The sequence below is a fragment of the Manis pentadactyla genome, chromosome 6 (assembly GCF_030020395.1).
Source record: "Manis pentadactyla isolate mManPen7 chromosome 6, mManPen7.hap1, whole genome shotgun sequence".
In the NCBI taxonomy this organism is placed as follows: Eukaryota; Metazoa; Chordata; class Mammalia; order Pholidota; family Manidae; genus Manis; species Manis pentadactyla.
The window spans coordinates 14,535,681-14,551,624 of NC_080024.1; the positions used below are offsets into that span (position 1 = coordinate 14,535,681).

The window sequence follows — 15,944 nt, forward strand, 5'->3', positions numbered from 1 at the left end:
TCCCGGGGAAGGGGCGCCGAGCGCGAGTTTCTCTCCGGGCCGGCCGAGGCCTTGGCACCGCCGGGGATGGGAAGAGAAAGTGGCCGCTGTCGCCCAATCAGCGCGTGTCTCCGCCACCCGGGACGGTCTCCCCGTCGGCCAATCGCAGCTCAGGGCTCCTGACCAAGCTTTGGGTGAAAGAACTAATAAATGCTCCTGAGCCCCGATCCCTGCACTCCGTGTCACAACGGGAGGAGACTCAGGCTGGCCGCGCTCCCGCCCCCACTCCCCCTCCCTGGCCGGCTGCGGCGCTCGGAGCCTCCTCCCCAGCTTCCCCAGCTGCGGGGCCACTCGTGCAGACGCGTACCAAACTTTTCCGCCCTGGGCTCGGGATCCTGGCCTCCGGGGCCGCCCTGCCCGCCCCTTTCCCCGGGTTCCTTCTCGCGCCTCTCTTTGGACTAGGAGTCCTCCCTCTCTCTTAGTCTTTTTGGGGAGGGGCTCTCCACGCTTGGGGGAGTTCCCGAGGGTCACCAGCGCCGCGCTTGCCTTTCTATTTCGCCTTCACCTGGATATAATTTCCAAGCGAAGCTGCCCCCAGGATGACCACGCTGGCCGGAGCTGTGCCCAGGATGATGCGGCCGGGCCCGGGGCAGAACTACCCGCGAAGCGGGTTCCCGCTGGAAGGTAAGGGAGGGCCTCGGAGCCGCCTGGGCCGGGTAGGGGTCTTCACAGGATCTGGGCAACCCGACCCTAGGAGGTAACAGTCGGGGCGAGAGCTTCACTCATTTTCTCTCTGCAAACCCTCACGGAGCTCGGCGACCCAGGCCTGCTTCGGGCCGGTCCACTTTCCCCCGTTGTTTTGGAAATGCCGTGGCAGGGAAAGGATGAACCGCCTTCCGAGCGCCAGAAAGCGACTTCTCTGCATTTTGTCCATCCAAAAGCGTCTCAAAATTATCCCGGCTGTGCCTCTATTTGCAAAACTCTTGCTATGGAAGAAGAATTTTCTTCCTGGTGCAAAGTTGTGGAGGTGAACACCGCGAGGCATCGTGCTTGGAATTTTTCGTATTAATAGATTACTTAGAGCTCCATTCATCTCAAGTGGCATCTCGAAGTTTCCATAACCCGTCTGGGAAATTGCCTTTCAGTCCCTTGGAACATTCTGGGAATCCCAGGGAGCAGGAAGATTTGCAAGCCCGAGCCCTTCCAAGTATTTTGCTGAGTTTGGGGCGCCCAGGCGGGGATGCTGATCTCGCTGGCGCTTGCCCTTGCCCTACATCCAGAGTAGAATGTAATACCCGGAACACGAATGGAGGCAAGGGGCCTGCGAGCAGACCCGGCTGTAGTCTCTGTCCTGAGGCCTAACAGGTGACACTTGCTGCCACCTGCGGCCTCCTTTGGGGACCCTCTTTGACCTCCCGGCTGCTGCAGCCTTAGCCGGAAACCCCAAGGGCTGTCGACAACTCCGAGTTCTTTAAAAACAGAGTAGCCGCATTGGACAGGGTTTGGTGCCAGCAGCTTCAGAAGGCCAGAGCCTTGGGTGAACTTCTTTCTGACAGGAGGATGTTTCTTGAGCAAGATACGCTTTGTACCAGCCCCAGGAGCTCTCCCCACCAAAGTTGCCGCTTTTCCTGGTTCCAAAGGGAAGAGACAGTTGCCCCGGGGCAAGTTATTTTGCCCCGGTTTCTCCTTTCACACAAGATTATGTGCCCCCGATTTGCTTAATGATTTGGACAAGCGTAATTGGAAAAAGGTCTGGGGCTGGGGGTGGGATGTTCAGCAGTTTCAGTGATGAGACTGTAACATGGGGATTGGCCAAGAGTGCGAAATTAGGTGGGCTCATCTTTCCGACCGCTCACTACTCTCCCCGAATGAATTTCCCGTTGCCTCTCTTTTCGCCTTCTGCTCTCAGTGTCCACTCCCCTCGGCCAGGGCCGCGTCAACCAGCTCGGCGGTGTATTTATCAACGGCAGGCCGCTACCCAACCACATCCGCCACAAGATCGTGGAGATGGCCCACCACGGCATCCGGCCCTGCGTCATCTCCCGACAGCTGCGCGTGTCTCACGGCTGCGTCTCTAAGATCCTGTGCAGGTACCAAGAGACGGGCTCCATCCGTCCGGGGGCCATCGGCGGCAGCAAGCCCAAGGTGAGCGCGTGGGCCTGGCCCTGGAGGCCTCCGGGCCTGCGCTTTCTGGGTTTAGGGAAGATAGGCAGCAGGCAAGGGGCTGCCATCTGGGGCTTTCCAAGGTTTTATTTTTAAAGTCTGAGAAGTGTTTGTGTGGGTGCGTGTTTGTGGTGAGAGTTGAGGGCACATGGTCGCTGCCTCGGCTGAAACTCCTTGATAAGTGCTAAGGGAAATCTCAGGCCCTTTTGCAAAGGAGATACAGCATTTGTTTTTAGCGCCGGGGACTCCTGGAATCCTCATAAAATAATTTTAATAGGCAGACGAACACCTAAAGCATGCAAGCCGTGTGAGCCCACCTGTTGCTGGTTTCTTCCCCAGGCATATGTCCAGCTTTCACCCACTCAATTACCTCTTCCAAAGTGAACTGAAGAGCCACTTTGGGCTTCCAGTGCTTTCTCTCCCAACTGCAGTCCCCAGTCTCCTCCAGTCCAACTGTCTTCAAGGAGTCAAAGGTTACTGTGATCTGTTCTCTTTGTAATGAATGGATGACTTGGCTTTTAAAAAGCAATTTGGTGCTCTCCAAAAATTACTTGGTTCCCTTTAAAAGTCGAAAGACTCACCCTGGCTAGGGCTGAGATAAAGATTAACATAGGGTCTGCCTTTTCTTCTGGATGTGGGGCAAACCCAGTATAACGTCTTAGTTGCCACAGGGCAAAATCAAAAGGAGAGTTCTGCTAAATGGAAGACTTCCAAAATACCCTTTTCCATTCTCCCACCCAACTCCCTTTGCAACCTCTCTCAGAATCTCTGGAAACCATTCTTATTGGGGGCAGGGAAGAGCCAGTCTCTCAAATTTATCCATTTGTTATCCACTCTAATTTGTAAAAACCTTAATACTCACCATTTGCATTTCATTCTGCCCTTCACTTTAGTTAAAAATCTGTGCTTCTCTGGAGAGGTACAAATTGCAGGCCTAACCTGATTTTTCTGCTTCTCTTTCAAACATTCCTTTTTTTGGTTTCGTTTTCATGTTGATTCTATGTAAGGAGTTGCCTTTGTTTATTTCCAGGGATCAGAAAGTACATCCTCCCCCGCCCCCCAAAAATGTTATAACTCTTCTCAATTTATCTTGACTGTCGGATCTTATTTGGGAAGGAGGAGGGTCCCCAGGCTGCTCTGGGGTGGGCTGATTTCCTGTTTGCCTTTTCCTAAAAGGAAACTGCCTCGGAGAGTTGGGGTCCCTTTGCTAGCAAGGGGGGGACCTTCCCAGGGGGTGCAGGAAGAAGCATCAGGTCAGGCCCGGAGATGTGGGGCCATCACATGTGGCCCAGAGTACTGGGTAAAACGCTGCCTGCCTGTTCTCTTAAAGCAGGTGACAACGCCCGACGTGGAGAAGAAAATTGAGGAATACAAAAGAGAGAACCCGGGCATGTTCAGCTGGGAAATTCGAGACAAATTACTCAAGGACGCGGTCTGCGATCGAAACACCGTGCCCTCAGGTACCAGACCCATTAACTAGTCCCGAGGCGCGGCAGTCAATCGCTATTACCCAGGCGCGTCCTAATCACCCAAAGGACCGATTTGGGAGATTGGGAGGCAGCCCCTCCCAGGGTCCTGATATACTTGCAAACAGGACGTACGCGGCGTTTTAAGGAGCAGGTGGTGAGCTGCCTGTCCTGGGGTTGAGACTGCTGCTAAAGGCTCCCCAAAGATTTCTGTCGAGGAGACAGGGCAGGAAACGTGAGGCAAGGCCAACGTTTATTAATATTGATGTTCCCCTTTTTAAGAGAAACAAATGTTTCGGTAACTCCAACCGAAGTGAGATGGGGCTGCGCGGGGCCAATGCTTTGCCGGGTGCCCGAAGGAGGGAAGGCTCGGGCAAGAGTCTTTTTCCCGGAGAGTCCCAGGGACCATCCGGCGCCCCCGGCAGCCAGCGGGAGGTGGAGGGAGACAGGGGGGCGAGCGCGAAGGCGCGCGGGAGAGTTTGTTTCTAATTAGAAGGAAACTCCCTTTCCCCCCACTGCGAGAACGAGATATTTCAGAGCATGGATTTGTTTACCAGACTGGAATCTGGAAAAAATAAATGGGGGATAGTGCATTTCCTTTTGATTTTTACAATAGGAAACGATTCTGCAGTTGAAATTTAAACCCTTTTTAGCTCCCCCCCAAAAGTTGGATTGCACAGGGAACGGGTCCGCTGTGGTTCTTCCTCCCTAATCACGAACCGCCGGGGTGCAGGCTGGAAAAGGGGGAGAATTCTCGTAGATGGGCGACCTCCGAGCCCAGTCTATAGAGTCGAGAAGGGAAATGCTTCCTGCCGGGAAGAAAGGGACCGAGACGGCGGTTCCCGGCCCTAGTTTGGAGACGAGAGCTTCATAGGCTACAGTATCCCAATAGCTAGATGCCGATTACGGAGGGGTTTGAGTGGGAGGGTGAGGGGGTGGTAGAAGGACGGGGATGCCGTCAGAGACAGGCAAGCCGCGAGGGGCAGCTGCTCCGGGGCTCCAGCTGGGGTTGGAGGGCCCCCTCTTGCACCGCCCTACATGTTTCAGTCGGATGCGCCCCCTCCGTCCTTCTGCCCGCAGTGAGTTCCATCAGCCGTATCCTGAGGAGTAAATTCGGGAAAGGCGAAGAGGAGGAGGCCGACCTGGAGAGGAAGGAGGCAGAGGAGAGCGAGAAGAAAGCGAAACACAGCATCGACGGCATTCTGAGTGAGCGAGGTAAGCGTCTGCGAGCTGAGGGCCTGCGCCGGGGCGCACACCCGGAGCTCTGATGCTGTGGGCCGAGGGCGGCCCAGTCCCGGCTCGTGTCAGCGCCCCTCCTCGCTCACATTCACTCTACCCGGGTAAAAGCATTCAAGTGAAAGACCAGAGACGCACTTGCAATTAGAAAACCTACTTCTTCCTATTTTATAAATCGTTCTTCCGCACCACTCCCAACCCCTTGGCGTCCAGAGGTGCGGATTGCCGTTTAGGTGTGGGGGCTACCCTGCCCGCCCTTAGGCATATGGGACTGGGTATCTCTGAGCGTTTGGGGGCTGGGAACAGAGTGTGAGTTGAGCCTCCCGGGCTGCAGGGAGGGGGGTGGCGGGGCGTGGGGTGGGGAGCTGTTGGTTGAAGGAACTTTTGCGTCCTTAGGAAAGGCCTGGATCTCCGGAGAGTTTCCCATACCAGAGGAGGCAGGAGAGACAGAGACAGAGACTCTCAAAACTTTTTGGGCAGTGGGCAGCCGCCCTGATCTGCTGCCTTATAAATATATATATATATATATATATATATATATGTAAGTTGGCTGTTTTTTCGTTGTTTTAACTTGGTTTTCAAATGAGATGGAGTTAGATCCCTGTATGTCTTGGAAGTACAACCAACCTAAGCTCTGGATCTGGCCAGCAGTGCTGGCACCCTCTCTCTGCCCAGGGGTGCAGTCACCCTCTTGTTGGCAGAGACCTGACAACATCTGGAGAAAAATCTCTCCCTCAGAGCCATCAGTGCAGCCTGCTTCCCTTTTACCTGTTTCTCCTCCTCCTCAGACTCTAAAGGAATTCCTGCTTTGCCTGTCCGCCACCCCCCAGAGAAAGGGATTCCAGCTCCTTGGAGTTGAACTGTAAAGGGACCACCTAGCAGGAGAGTCTCAGCAGTTTTGGTCTTGGGGGTGGTTGCTCCTCTTCAAAAGCACAGAAAACTGGGAGTCACCTGGCTTCCCTGCCCACAGCTGATGGTCCCTTGTGTGGGGCTGGGACCTCAGTGGCTGAGTTGAATTGTCCCAGAGGGCAGGTGGCTCTCTAGGTGAGCTTGGAGTGGTCACTCACTGTGACCAGCTGGGTCCTTGCCCTCACCTGGTGGCGTTCAGGGTAGGACTGTGGATCAGGAAGCTTGTTACTTCTTTTAGTTCATTGCCAATCTTGAGTGGATCGCTGGTCCTTCTGAGCAGCAGGTTCACATACCAATGCCAAATCTGTACACAACTTCAGAGGGACATTCCGATTTAGATATTACAAATCCTAGTGCTGATTTCAGGGATAAACAGAAGCCTACATGCTTTGGCACACACAGGAAGTCAGGAAAAGACACCAAAACCCACAGCGGGTTGGGCAGGGTGATACATATATTGTGGCTTCTCTCCCTGTAAAGCGGGAATTTCATGTGGCTCAGTCTAAGCTCCTACTTTTAGAGGGGTGCATTTTGCCCTCATCCTCATCTTCAGGCCTAGAGGCATCATGGAGGTGCTGAGGAGGGAGGAAGGTGAGAAACCGGTCAACCCCAAACCCAATGGGCCCCTCTGGGCAGCGGGGCAAGGAGCCCGGAGCATCCGAAGGGCTGGGAAGGGGAGTGGGGGTGCCACGGCTTTGGACTGGTTGCTGCGGCCCTGGGTGCGGCAGACCAGCCGCTCCCTCGCAGCACAGGCAACCAAGGCCCAGGAGACAAAACGCCCCAAATGAGCTGGTCAAACATTTGTACAACTTTTCCAGCTTTTACAAAGAAGGCCTTCTCTACACAATCTACACTTGGAGATGAACTTGGGAGACAAAGCCTGGAGAGTCCATTGAAACTCACACTTTAGCTCGGCCCAGACAAAGCTCTGGCTCACAGCAGCTTGATGTGAACAAAGGCAGGCAACCTTTTTATAATTCAAGGAGAAAAGAAGAGAAAACAGCCCCACAAAGGCCTGAGAATAGACATTATGGGCTTGCAATGAGGGATGAATTATTCAATGAGCCCCAATAGCTGCTGTGCCAGGAAGTTTTATGGACTCTCCAGCATGGAAAAAGTGGCCATTTCACCTACAAAATGTTTCTAGTCTTTTGGGCCGGCTGCCATTCAAGGGCAATTGCTACCATTTTAAAAATCAGAGTATTCTCCCCAGCAGGGGCTGTATTGTTAAAAACACATGCACGCAGGCACACACACACCTCGGAGGCTGAAGCCTAATTTAATTTGGGGTTGTCAAGGAAGATGCAGCGGCCGTCTCTTCAGCGCCTCTAGTGCTCTTTCCAGATGCACCCTGGAGGGCAAGAGGGGCCCAGAGAAAGAACAGAGTGAAGTGTAGTTTGAAGGGAAGTCTAGAAACCTCAAAAAATTCTCTTCGTTGTTTGGGCACCCAAAGTCACAGGCTGCCCCGCTCGTAAAATGGAATGAATGTTGATAAAGGGTTTTGAGCCCCCTGGCAGAGGGGAGGAGGCTGGCTGAGGAAGGAATTTTGGGTGCCCTGATCTGGGCTGTGTGCTTTCTGGAGGTTCCAACTTTCTTGCGGGCTTGTGGGGTGCTGCTGAGACTGGCTCTCCAGGGGACAGACAGCTTTCTGCTTGTCACACGCTGGGACACGGGAAGAGAGATAACCCTGAAAGAGGTCAGAAGTGCCGTCGGTTTTCTCTGCAGGGTCTTGCCCTTTCTCCCAGATGGCCCCTTTCACCTTCCCAAATTACCCCTGTCCCTCGCCCAGTCCAAGAGCAGGGTTGAGTGTCAACCCATGGCGCACAGGCCCACGCGCCTCCGTGCGCACTGGGCGCTGAGCACCCCTGTTGAGTCGGCCCTTCCAGCTCCTTTGTCGGGGTGGAAGGAGAGGGTTGGGCCGCCAGGGACACCCCCGGCCCTACGGCCGGCACCGGGATCGGAGCAGGCGCGGCCGGAGGAGCCCAGCCCCGGCCGCGGCATCGGGGGCTGTGGGCACGGCCGGCTCGGCGGCCACTCAATGGGCGCCTGTGTTCCTCCCCCCGGCGCGGCCGAGCGGGCCCGCGGGCGCCGCCACAATGGGCCGGCCCCCACTCCTGCGCCCTGCGCCAAAGCGCCGCGCCGCCCCTCCCCTGCGCCCCGGCCGGCTCGAAGCTTAGCTCGCCGGGCTGCAGCCGACTCAATTGCCTCCTTTATGTCCTTCTCACTTTCATCTAGACACAGCCCGCCTGCCCCCCTTCTTCTCCCCTTTTTTTTTTCTCCCTTGCCTGAGGCTCACATTAGTGAAATTTCTGCAACCTCCCCCCATTTTTTTTTCTTATTTTAAAGAAAGCCCTTAACACAAAAGCAGTGACTAATCAATAGAAACTGCTCCTTCATCTCCTTCTCCAACTCCTCCTTCTCTTCCTCCTCCTCCTTCTCCAGCAGGGTGACGCTTTTCCTGTTTGTGAGTTTTGGGAAACATTTTTGCTTTGTGCCGTAATGGCATTAGAGGACAGATGAGGACTGTAAATGGACACGCGACTGCAAGACTCTCCCTTAAATATTTAGATGCAACGCTACAATTACTGACTTGTTGCAGCGGCTTTGAAGTGGCAGCTCGGGTGTGCAGGGGGAAAGAGGCCAGATTGCCAAATTGATGTTTTGATTGGGGCTGGAGATACACTTTCTTAAGACTTTCCCCCTTTTCAAAATCACTAGTGAGCGTGGGAGGTTTTGAACGATTTTAGATTGAGCTACACTCCAAGGATAGTTCGGTTGGGGCTTATACTCCATTTATGTCTCTCCCTTCCCGTTTGTCATTTATGAACAACAGTGCTGGCTTTTTATTTGAGAAAATAGAAGTGACAAAAGTTTTGCTCCAGTCCCCGTTTTGTTTGTAAACTTGTGAGCTTTTTTAAAATAACGAGGACGACGTCAGCTTTTTAGCGGGGCATGTGATAAAGCAATGAAAAACTCAGAAAAGCGTTCGGGGCTTTGAAGTATTCCATTTCCAGTGGAAACACGAAAGGAGCACGTTATCATTAACGGGAGTGCTACCGAAGTCGCGGGGGACGGAAGACCGCGCTCCCCCAAGTTAGCAGGGAAGCACATTTTGGCGCGAGGCAAAAGAGAGGCGGGGAGGAATTTTCCCACATATTAAAATCCTGGGGTGTAAAATCTTAGGTTTGTAGCATCGGAACCTTTCCTGAAGTGGAGAGTCACTCTCTTTAAGTCCATTTGTCAGAATCACGAATTCGATGTCGTCTAATAGTCTTTTGAGTAAATTTCACATTTTCTGAAGCCCTTACAAAACTCAACAAGGAATACCACTCAGTGAAAAACTGGCATTATCAGAACATGACTTAAAACACCACGCGGCGTTCTTTTAAAGGACAGAGAGGTGACAATGTTCCTTTTGGAACGATTTAAAAAGAAAACCCCAGATTCTGGATCCTAGGTCTTTCCTTTTCGCTTGTTTTTTTTTTTTTTGTTGTTGTTTGTTTCGTTGACTGCTGTATGCTTACTTTCTGGCCTTACTGAAAACATGCAGATTTTCTAATTAATGCTTTAAATCGTGTGTTTATTTTGGGGCTTGAGTTGATTGTTGATAGCACTGGAATAGGGGCGAAGGGGCTTGAAATGCGTAATAATTACTGAAGGGTCATTTAAGAGTCCCCAGGGCTGCGCAATAAAACCCACCGGAGCGGTGAGGCCGAACCAGCAAGTGCGCCTGGGTTCAGGAGAGCGGACTCGGCGGAAATCAGTCAGGTGAATAGGAGCGTTGCCACTGAGCCCAGTTTCAACATCCATGAATACATCTGTTTTAAGGGGAAAAAAACCCTTTCTAACCATGAGGTTCAGTGTTTCAATTGTGCATAAGTAAATAATGAATGAAAATTAAAAGCCGTAGCAGCAGCAACAAACGGTGAGACCGAGAGTTTACCCAGAACTAGGGCAGAGGAGGTTCAGTTCGGTGGGATTCTAGGACAGGTAACTTATTTATGCGGGTAAATAAAGATTAAAGAACCATTAAGAATGTACATATATAACTAACAAGACACTAAAAGGCAATTAAGCAGTCAGTTTAATGCCTTATCTCACTGGCTGCTCTCAGGTTGTTTTACAACCAGGAATTAAAATCTGAAAAGGAAGTTTTCAGCAGCTCTGGCCAAATATTGATTAAGTAGCTGTTTGTTGATAGCATTGTTACGCATTAAAAGGCCAGGATCCGGTCCCTCAGTGACCATCTTCTATTGTGAGGGATTCTTAACCACAGAGATCAAAGCGGGATCATTTCAACTTATCTGTCTTAGAAAATCCTCCTTTTCCTCTGAAACCTCTAAGGAGGATTGACCAAATTCTCTTTAAGAAATAGGAACCCAAACCAGTTACTTGTCGTAGGTTTGCAGAGAAGAGATTCATGGGGTGTTTTTAATTATCCTATGGTGATTTCATGTTTAGAATTTAGGCTAAGATGGTGAGTTTATCATCAAATAGATTCTCATTTTGGGGGTGGGGCTGGGGGGTGGGAGGGGAAGCATGTCCCTGAATTTCTAAATATGGAAGTTTCACTGAATTTGCTTTCCAAGCTGGAATGAGGTAAAGGAAAGATGTCAGATTTTTATGTAAAACTAGGTGGGGAATAATTAAATACACAGGAAACTGGGAGTTATGTTGACTACATTTCTCTACATGTGTTTCCATAATTTTTGTGTTTATAGATGGTTAGATGAGTCTCGTGTATGTTTTAAAACCCCCTAGAAAGTAGAAGTAGATATGTGTTTGTGTGTAGCGTTTGTGCATCGTTAGAGTTTATTTATAAGTCGATCACTATGAATTATGCTGTCAGTAAACTATACCAGTTGCACAAAATAAAGGTTTATTTGTCCTATGGATTACACTCTGGAGAGTCATCTGAATTTGAGGTATCAACACAGCCTCCCAATTCATATTCAGTACTGCTGCTGAAAACTAGGAAAAATATTTTCCGAATGATTTCATAACTTTTTTGGCTGTGAGTTTTAGATGAACTACTACACTTTGTTTGTTTGTTTAAGAATTCAGTATATTTGGATAGATTTTTCTTTTATTATGAAAGCTAAAATTACTGCAAAGGCTTTTTTTGGAAATAACCATCTCCACACTTTGAAAATCCCAACACATCACTCTCACTGAGGTTGTGAAATTTATGCCAGATTCAAGCTTTGAGTATTTAAATGCACAGCATGGATCTGCCCATGCGGGGAGATTTCTGAATCCCCTTCTTTAGGACTGTGTTCATTTGCGTTCTAAATCATTGTGCATTGGGCTTTATTTGCATTTCATTTTATTTTTTACTTTCTTATTTACTCTTGAACAAGCTGAATCTTTGACAGAGTCAGAATCACTAGTGGGATATTTTCTATTATAATCTAACAGTTAATTGATAGTCCACCTATGCTCAAGTATTCTTTGATACAGTCCCAATCATTGGTGGTGTAGACAAACTCCCTGAGATAGATTAAGGTAGGCATGTGAGTCAACTCAGATCTGTTATGGTTACCTTGTCCTGGGTCCAGACACAGCATTAGAGAGTTCCTTGTTGCGTGATCCTCACGTACATGTACAGTTCATGTACATATGGCAGTTAAAGAGACTTTTCCCCCTTGGGTATCAGGCTGTGTTTTTTTACTGCCAGGGGGACAGAAGAGCAGAGCTCCAAGTTGGGCCTGATCTCGTACCAAGGCAGAACTACTGACTCAAAAAGTGTCCTATGTCGATTCTCATCAATAAAGCTGGAAAAAAGTAAATAAAAATTTGATACTATTATTTAAAAAAGAAGTAGTTGCATTTAGCTAGGGAACTGTGAAAGAGAAGAGTGATCACAGAAAGTGAAAGAGAATTTCCCAAGTTGCTCTTCTCTTGGAAGGTGCACAGCAAAGCAGGAGCAGAGGGCCAACCTCTGCCCTGTTGGGAAAGGTTTCCTTGCCCCACACATGCAGCCTGTGATAGAGTGTGGCATTACCCAGGGTTCAGCTCCATGTTGCAGTGTTGGACCAAACACTTGAAGAAAAAGGAAGCTTCATTTAATGCTTCATAGGTAGAATTTATATTTATAGACCAATGTATATTTTGAAACTAACTTTCAGGTGTGGGGAGTTAAAGCAGAAGAGAGAGGGGTGAGTATGAAGGGGCAAATGAAAGCTTTAATTTTAAAAAAAGCTTGAGTAAAGGATATTATTTTGATTAAATATATTTTATTTGATCTGGGTATTTTTGGACCACATTATAAATTAATTATTAAGCTGCAGTTCAGTCATTCAAGTGAGAGTTTTGATAAACCATGTATGGACCACATTGTGAATCCCTTGACAGTTGTACTTTATGGAGCTCATTTTATATTTAAAATACTGTACTGTACATAGGAGGTATGTTATCTTCTCCTTATTTGTATGTTTACCATGTACTTTGATGTTTGAAATGTTATGTCCTGGGAAGGCCACTTATATTTCTAGAACAGATTGGATTTTATGCATCTTTTTTCCTTGAATTAACAGCAATAAAAAAATGGAAAAAAAAGGATTGAAAGAGAGGAAATACCACTCTTTCTTCAAAGAAAGCTCAGATTATCTGGGTTGGGATTCTACTCCCAAATGAGCAGAATATATATAATTTCCAATTTGTAACCAGAACATGCATAGTTATCATAATGCCTATTAACATTATAAAGAATCTATTCAAGAGAGATGAGTTAGCGCTATGCCATTGTCAAAAGGGGAAATATGAAAATCATGGGAAATAGTTGTTGAAGACACTTGAGCAATAACAGCTTTTACGAATTCTTACCTTCAGTGTCTGTTTTCCTTCTTCCCTGATAAAAACTAAGAAAAGACTAAGATAATTTCTGCTATGGAAGTGGTCATTTCTCTTTAAGAAATAAATTGTATTATAAGAAAGGGCAATGTAAACTTTAGAATTTGATTGGATGCACAAATCTCCTAGAAAGGAAAACTGTGAGAAAGTGGTTTACCTGGCACATTGCATGTAGCAAAGTTTTGTAGCATTTAAGTTTTTGCTGCAGGATTTTAAGTAAAACAGCACAACAAAGAACCCTTTCTCTTGCGATGAACCAATTTGATCAAAGTAGTCTGAGGTTTTATGTCCTCCTTACTGCAGTGATTGGGAAATGAATCTTTCTCAATAAAACAAATGAGAACTTAAGACAGGCCATATAGCGAACTAGCTGTATATTTTTGTCCTTAAACCTGGTTAGTGATTTCCTGACTCTTATGTACATTTGTTTGGCCAGATTTACTGCATCTGTAACAGTGTATTAATATAAACTCTTGATTCTAAGAGCCAGTTTCCTACTCACCCTGGACCTAATTTTGGTGGATTTCATTTTAAAATAGCTGACCAAAATGCTTTGTGAGAAGGATGGGAGAATCTTCTTGGCTGACCAACATAGGATTGAAACAGAGGAAATACCACTGTTTTTCAGCATTTAAACATTTCCAAGATCGTATTGAGAATTCACACAGTATAGTTTCATGGAGATGTAAATGTAAATTTTGAAAATTTTCATAACCGGGTGGTAAGTGTTATTTCTGAAAACAACTGCAGAATTAAATGTACTTGGCCTTATGTCATTAGATGGAAACAATAAGTCAGGCTGGAATAGTTAGAAAGGAAAATTAATTGCAACATGAAATTGGTTTTGTTTTTGTGTACTCTCATAGTAAATATTTTTATGGTCACATAACAAATTTGCATTTTTAACAGAGAGCCTACATTTGTAGGCTTCAGATTTTTACGGGTACACAGGTATGCTAAAAGTAAACCATCATACCCACCTTATCTTATTTTTGTGGCTAACCCTAGTATAGGCACAACTTACCCAGTTATCAAGCATTTGAACATTATATAGGGGTATTAATCCTTACTTATTTACTTCAAAGGGTCCATTTTCTAAAAGAAAATATTTAATAATTTAAAAATGATTGTAAACTCATAGAGTCTATCTTCAAACATGTATCTTAAAATTCTCCCAAGATTCATATATAATATCATGATTAAGAAAATCTTGGCCAAAGAGTGTGTGTGTGTCTCCGTTACCATGGTTGAGCTTAACCTGAACTAAAGAAAATTAATTGGTTCAATTCATTTTATTATAGTAAAAGCAACAGGTTCCTTCCTTCTGAATACCCATTTGGCCCATTTCCTGATTGAGGTTCATGAAAGCAATTGGGTATTTCTACTTTGACTTAAACATACCTCAAAGTTCTTTTTTGTGTCTTTGCTTGCTTTTTAAAGAACACAGTACCCAAGATAAAGGTGGCCCGTTCTTGCTTCACGAATTTTGCCCCAGAATTGAAACCAAGCCCATTTCAGGTGTGACCCCTTGAACTTTACTTTTGCGTCTGTAAGATAGATTCCTTACATCATCCTACTAACTTCCTGGGGTGATATGAAGATAAAATGAGAAGATGCAAGTTATGTGCAAATTATAGGAAAACTCAAAATCTGTGGGGTGTGTGTGCAAAATCTTCTGAATGTGCAGAAAGTGACCAGCCTACTGGCAGATGGGCTCTGCCCAAAGGCAGATAAAAGCTTAATTCAGGGCTTAGGAGCAACAATGAAGACCAACACACACACACACACATATACACCCCCCCACACAAAGTCCACTTTCACTGAGTCAGAAAATGTTTGAATTTATATGCAACTATTTCATGTAATAGACCTTATTGATTTAATAGATATGAAAAACAATAACATTCTGAGACCATTCACTCAGATGTCAAAAGATATTTAGTTTTTCTCCCAGTTCTATAAAGATTACTTTTCTCTCTTAGATTAACTTGCTTTTTAACACTCCTCCAGATCAAACTTTCCTTTTTGTTACTTGGCACAAGTACTTTTCGTTCCATCAGAGATTGACAAACAAGTTGCTTTTTGAAAATAGTCTCATACAGACATTCTTAACTCCTTTAATCCTGTCATAATCCTTTGTTTTGTGGAATTGTCGTGGTGCAGTTTCTCAATACGTCTCCGCTTTGGCCCACTTCATTGTTCTTAAACGTCTTCATAGCTCCACACCGTGAGATGGTGGCCGTTCTTTCTTTGTGCGTTCTTACTCCCTCTCCTTTAAAGTTGAGTTCAGAAATATTAAGACTTTCCAAAACAGCGCTTTGTAAGCTGGGGGTTCCTTTGCAATGGCCTCTCTCTATCCAGTCGCCAAAGCCTGGGACTTCTGTGTTATCTGGGAGTGGAAAGAAAAGTAGCCTGGCTTGTAAGGTGTGGGGAGCTGGAAAGTGCCTGCCCCATGTGCGTCCCGCTGGTGCAGCTTGCCAGTGCAGCCACCGGAGAGAAGGAGGTTGTTTTCTTATCCCCGCATGCACTGGTCTGACCTGTCTCCGAAATAGGTCAGGCTGGGGCACAGCCAGTTTATGCAGCTGCTGCGGCTTAGGCGTCGCGGCAGGCAGCCGGGGCTTCTTGGCCGGCCGGCCCCCAGTGAACTGATAAAAATTCGCCGGCCAGTCATGAGGCCTTCCTTCTGGACTGTGCGGCCCCCTGAAGGCTTTTAGATGCAAGGAGACTCCTGGATTATGGGGGCCAACTCGCATCCTCAAAAGAGAAGCGTTCTTTTATTCCGAGATTGCCTTCTCGTCCATCGGAACAGTCATGTGAAATAAACGCTTTGTCAATTATTATTTTTGAATCATCATATTTAATTTTGACCGGGGAAAACATTCACTCTGGTCATAATTCAAAAAATATATAAGGATGTACAGTGAAAAGTGTCCCTCCCATCCATCTCCCTAAGTATCTTGGCTATCTTTCTAGAGAGTCTATGCGTAAACAAGCAATTACATTCCTCTGTCTTTTAAAAATGTCCTCTCCTCCCCTTAGGCACAAATGGTAGCCTACTGTAGAAACTATTCTGTGCCTTGCTTTCTTTTTTTTCCCCCACTTTTGAATATATCTCAGCAATTACTGCACATCAGGGTCTGATGAGGTCCTCAGCCTGTTTGTATAGCTGCATAGTATTCCACCGTTTTGGCAAATGATGATTTACTGAACATTAGATTGTTTGCAATCCAACAGCACCATTTGGTACAGGTGTGAGTTTATTTGTAAAATAATTCCTGCATGGTAGAGACAAAGGGAATGGCTTGTAATTTTGAACGCTCTGGTGTTGTTTGGTTCTGT

At 47.1% G+C, this 15,944-nt stretch overlaps 1 protein-coding gene across 2 annotated transcripts in view; it reads left to right on the top strand.

Annotated features, from left to right (window-relative positions):
* The first annotated feature begins 226 nt into the window (after nucleotides 1-226).
* PAX3 (paired box 3) overlaps nucleotides 227-15,944 on the top strand; it is an 88,743-nt gene continuing 73,025 nt past the window's right edge. Inside the window, exons 1-4 of one of the 2 annotated variants that reach the window (XM_036914035.2) lie at nucleotides 227-663; nucleotides 1,889-2,124; nucleotides 3,473-3,602; nucleotides 4,689-4,823. In XM_036914035.2, coding sequence (XP_036769930.1) covers nucleotides 579-663; nucleotides 1,889-2,124; nucleotides 3,473-3,602; nucleotides 4,689-4,823 — 586 coding nt within the window. In that variant the 5' untranslated portion in view covers nucleotides 227-578. The remainder of the gene's footprint in view (nucleotides 664-1,888; nucleotides 2,125-3,472; nucleotides 3,603-4,688; nucleotides 4,824-15,944) is intronic. The other variant, XM_036914040.2, reaches the window with a different exon arrangement.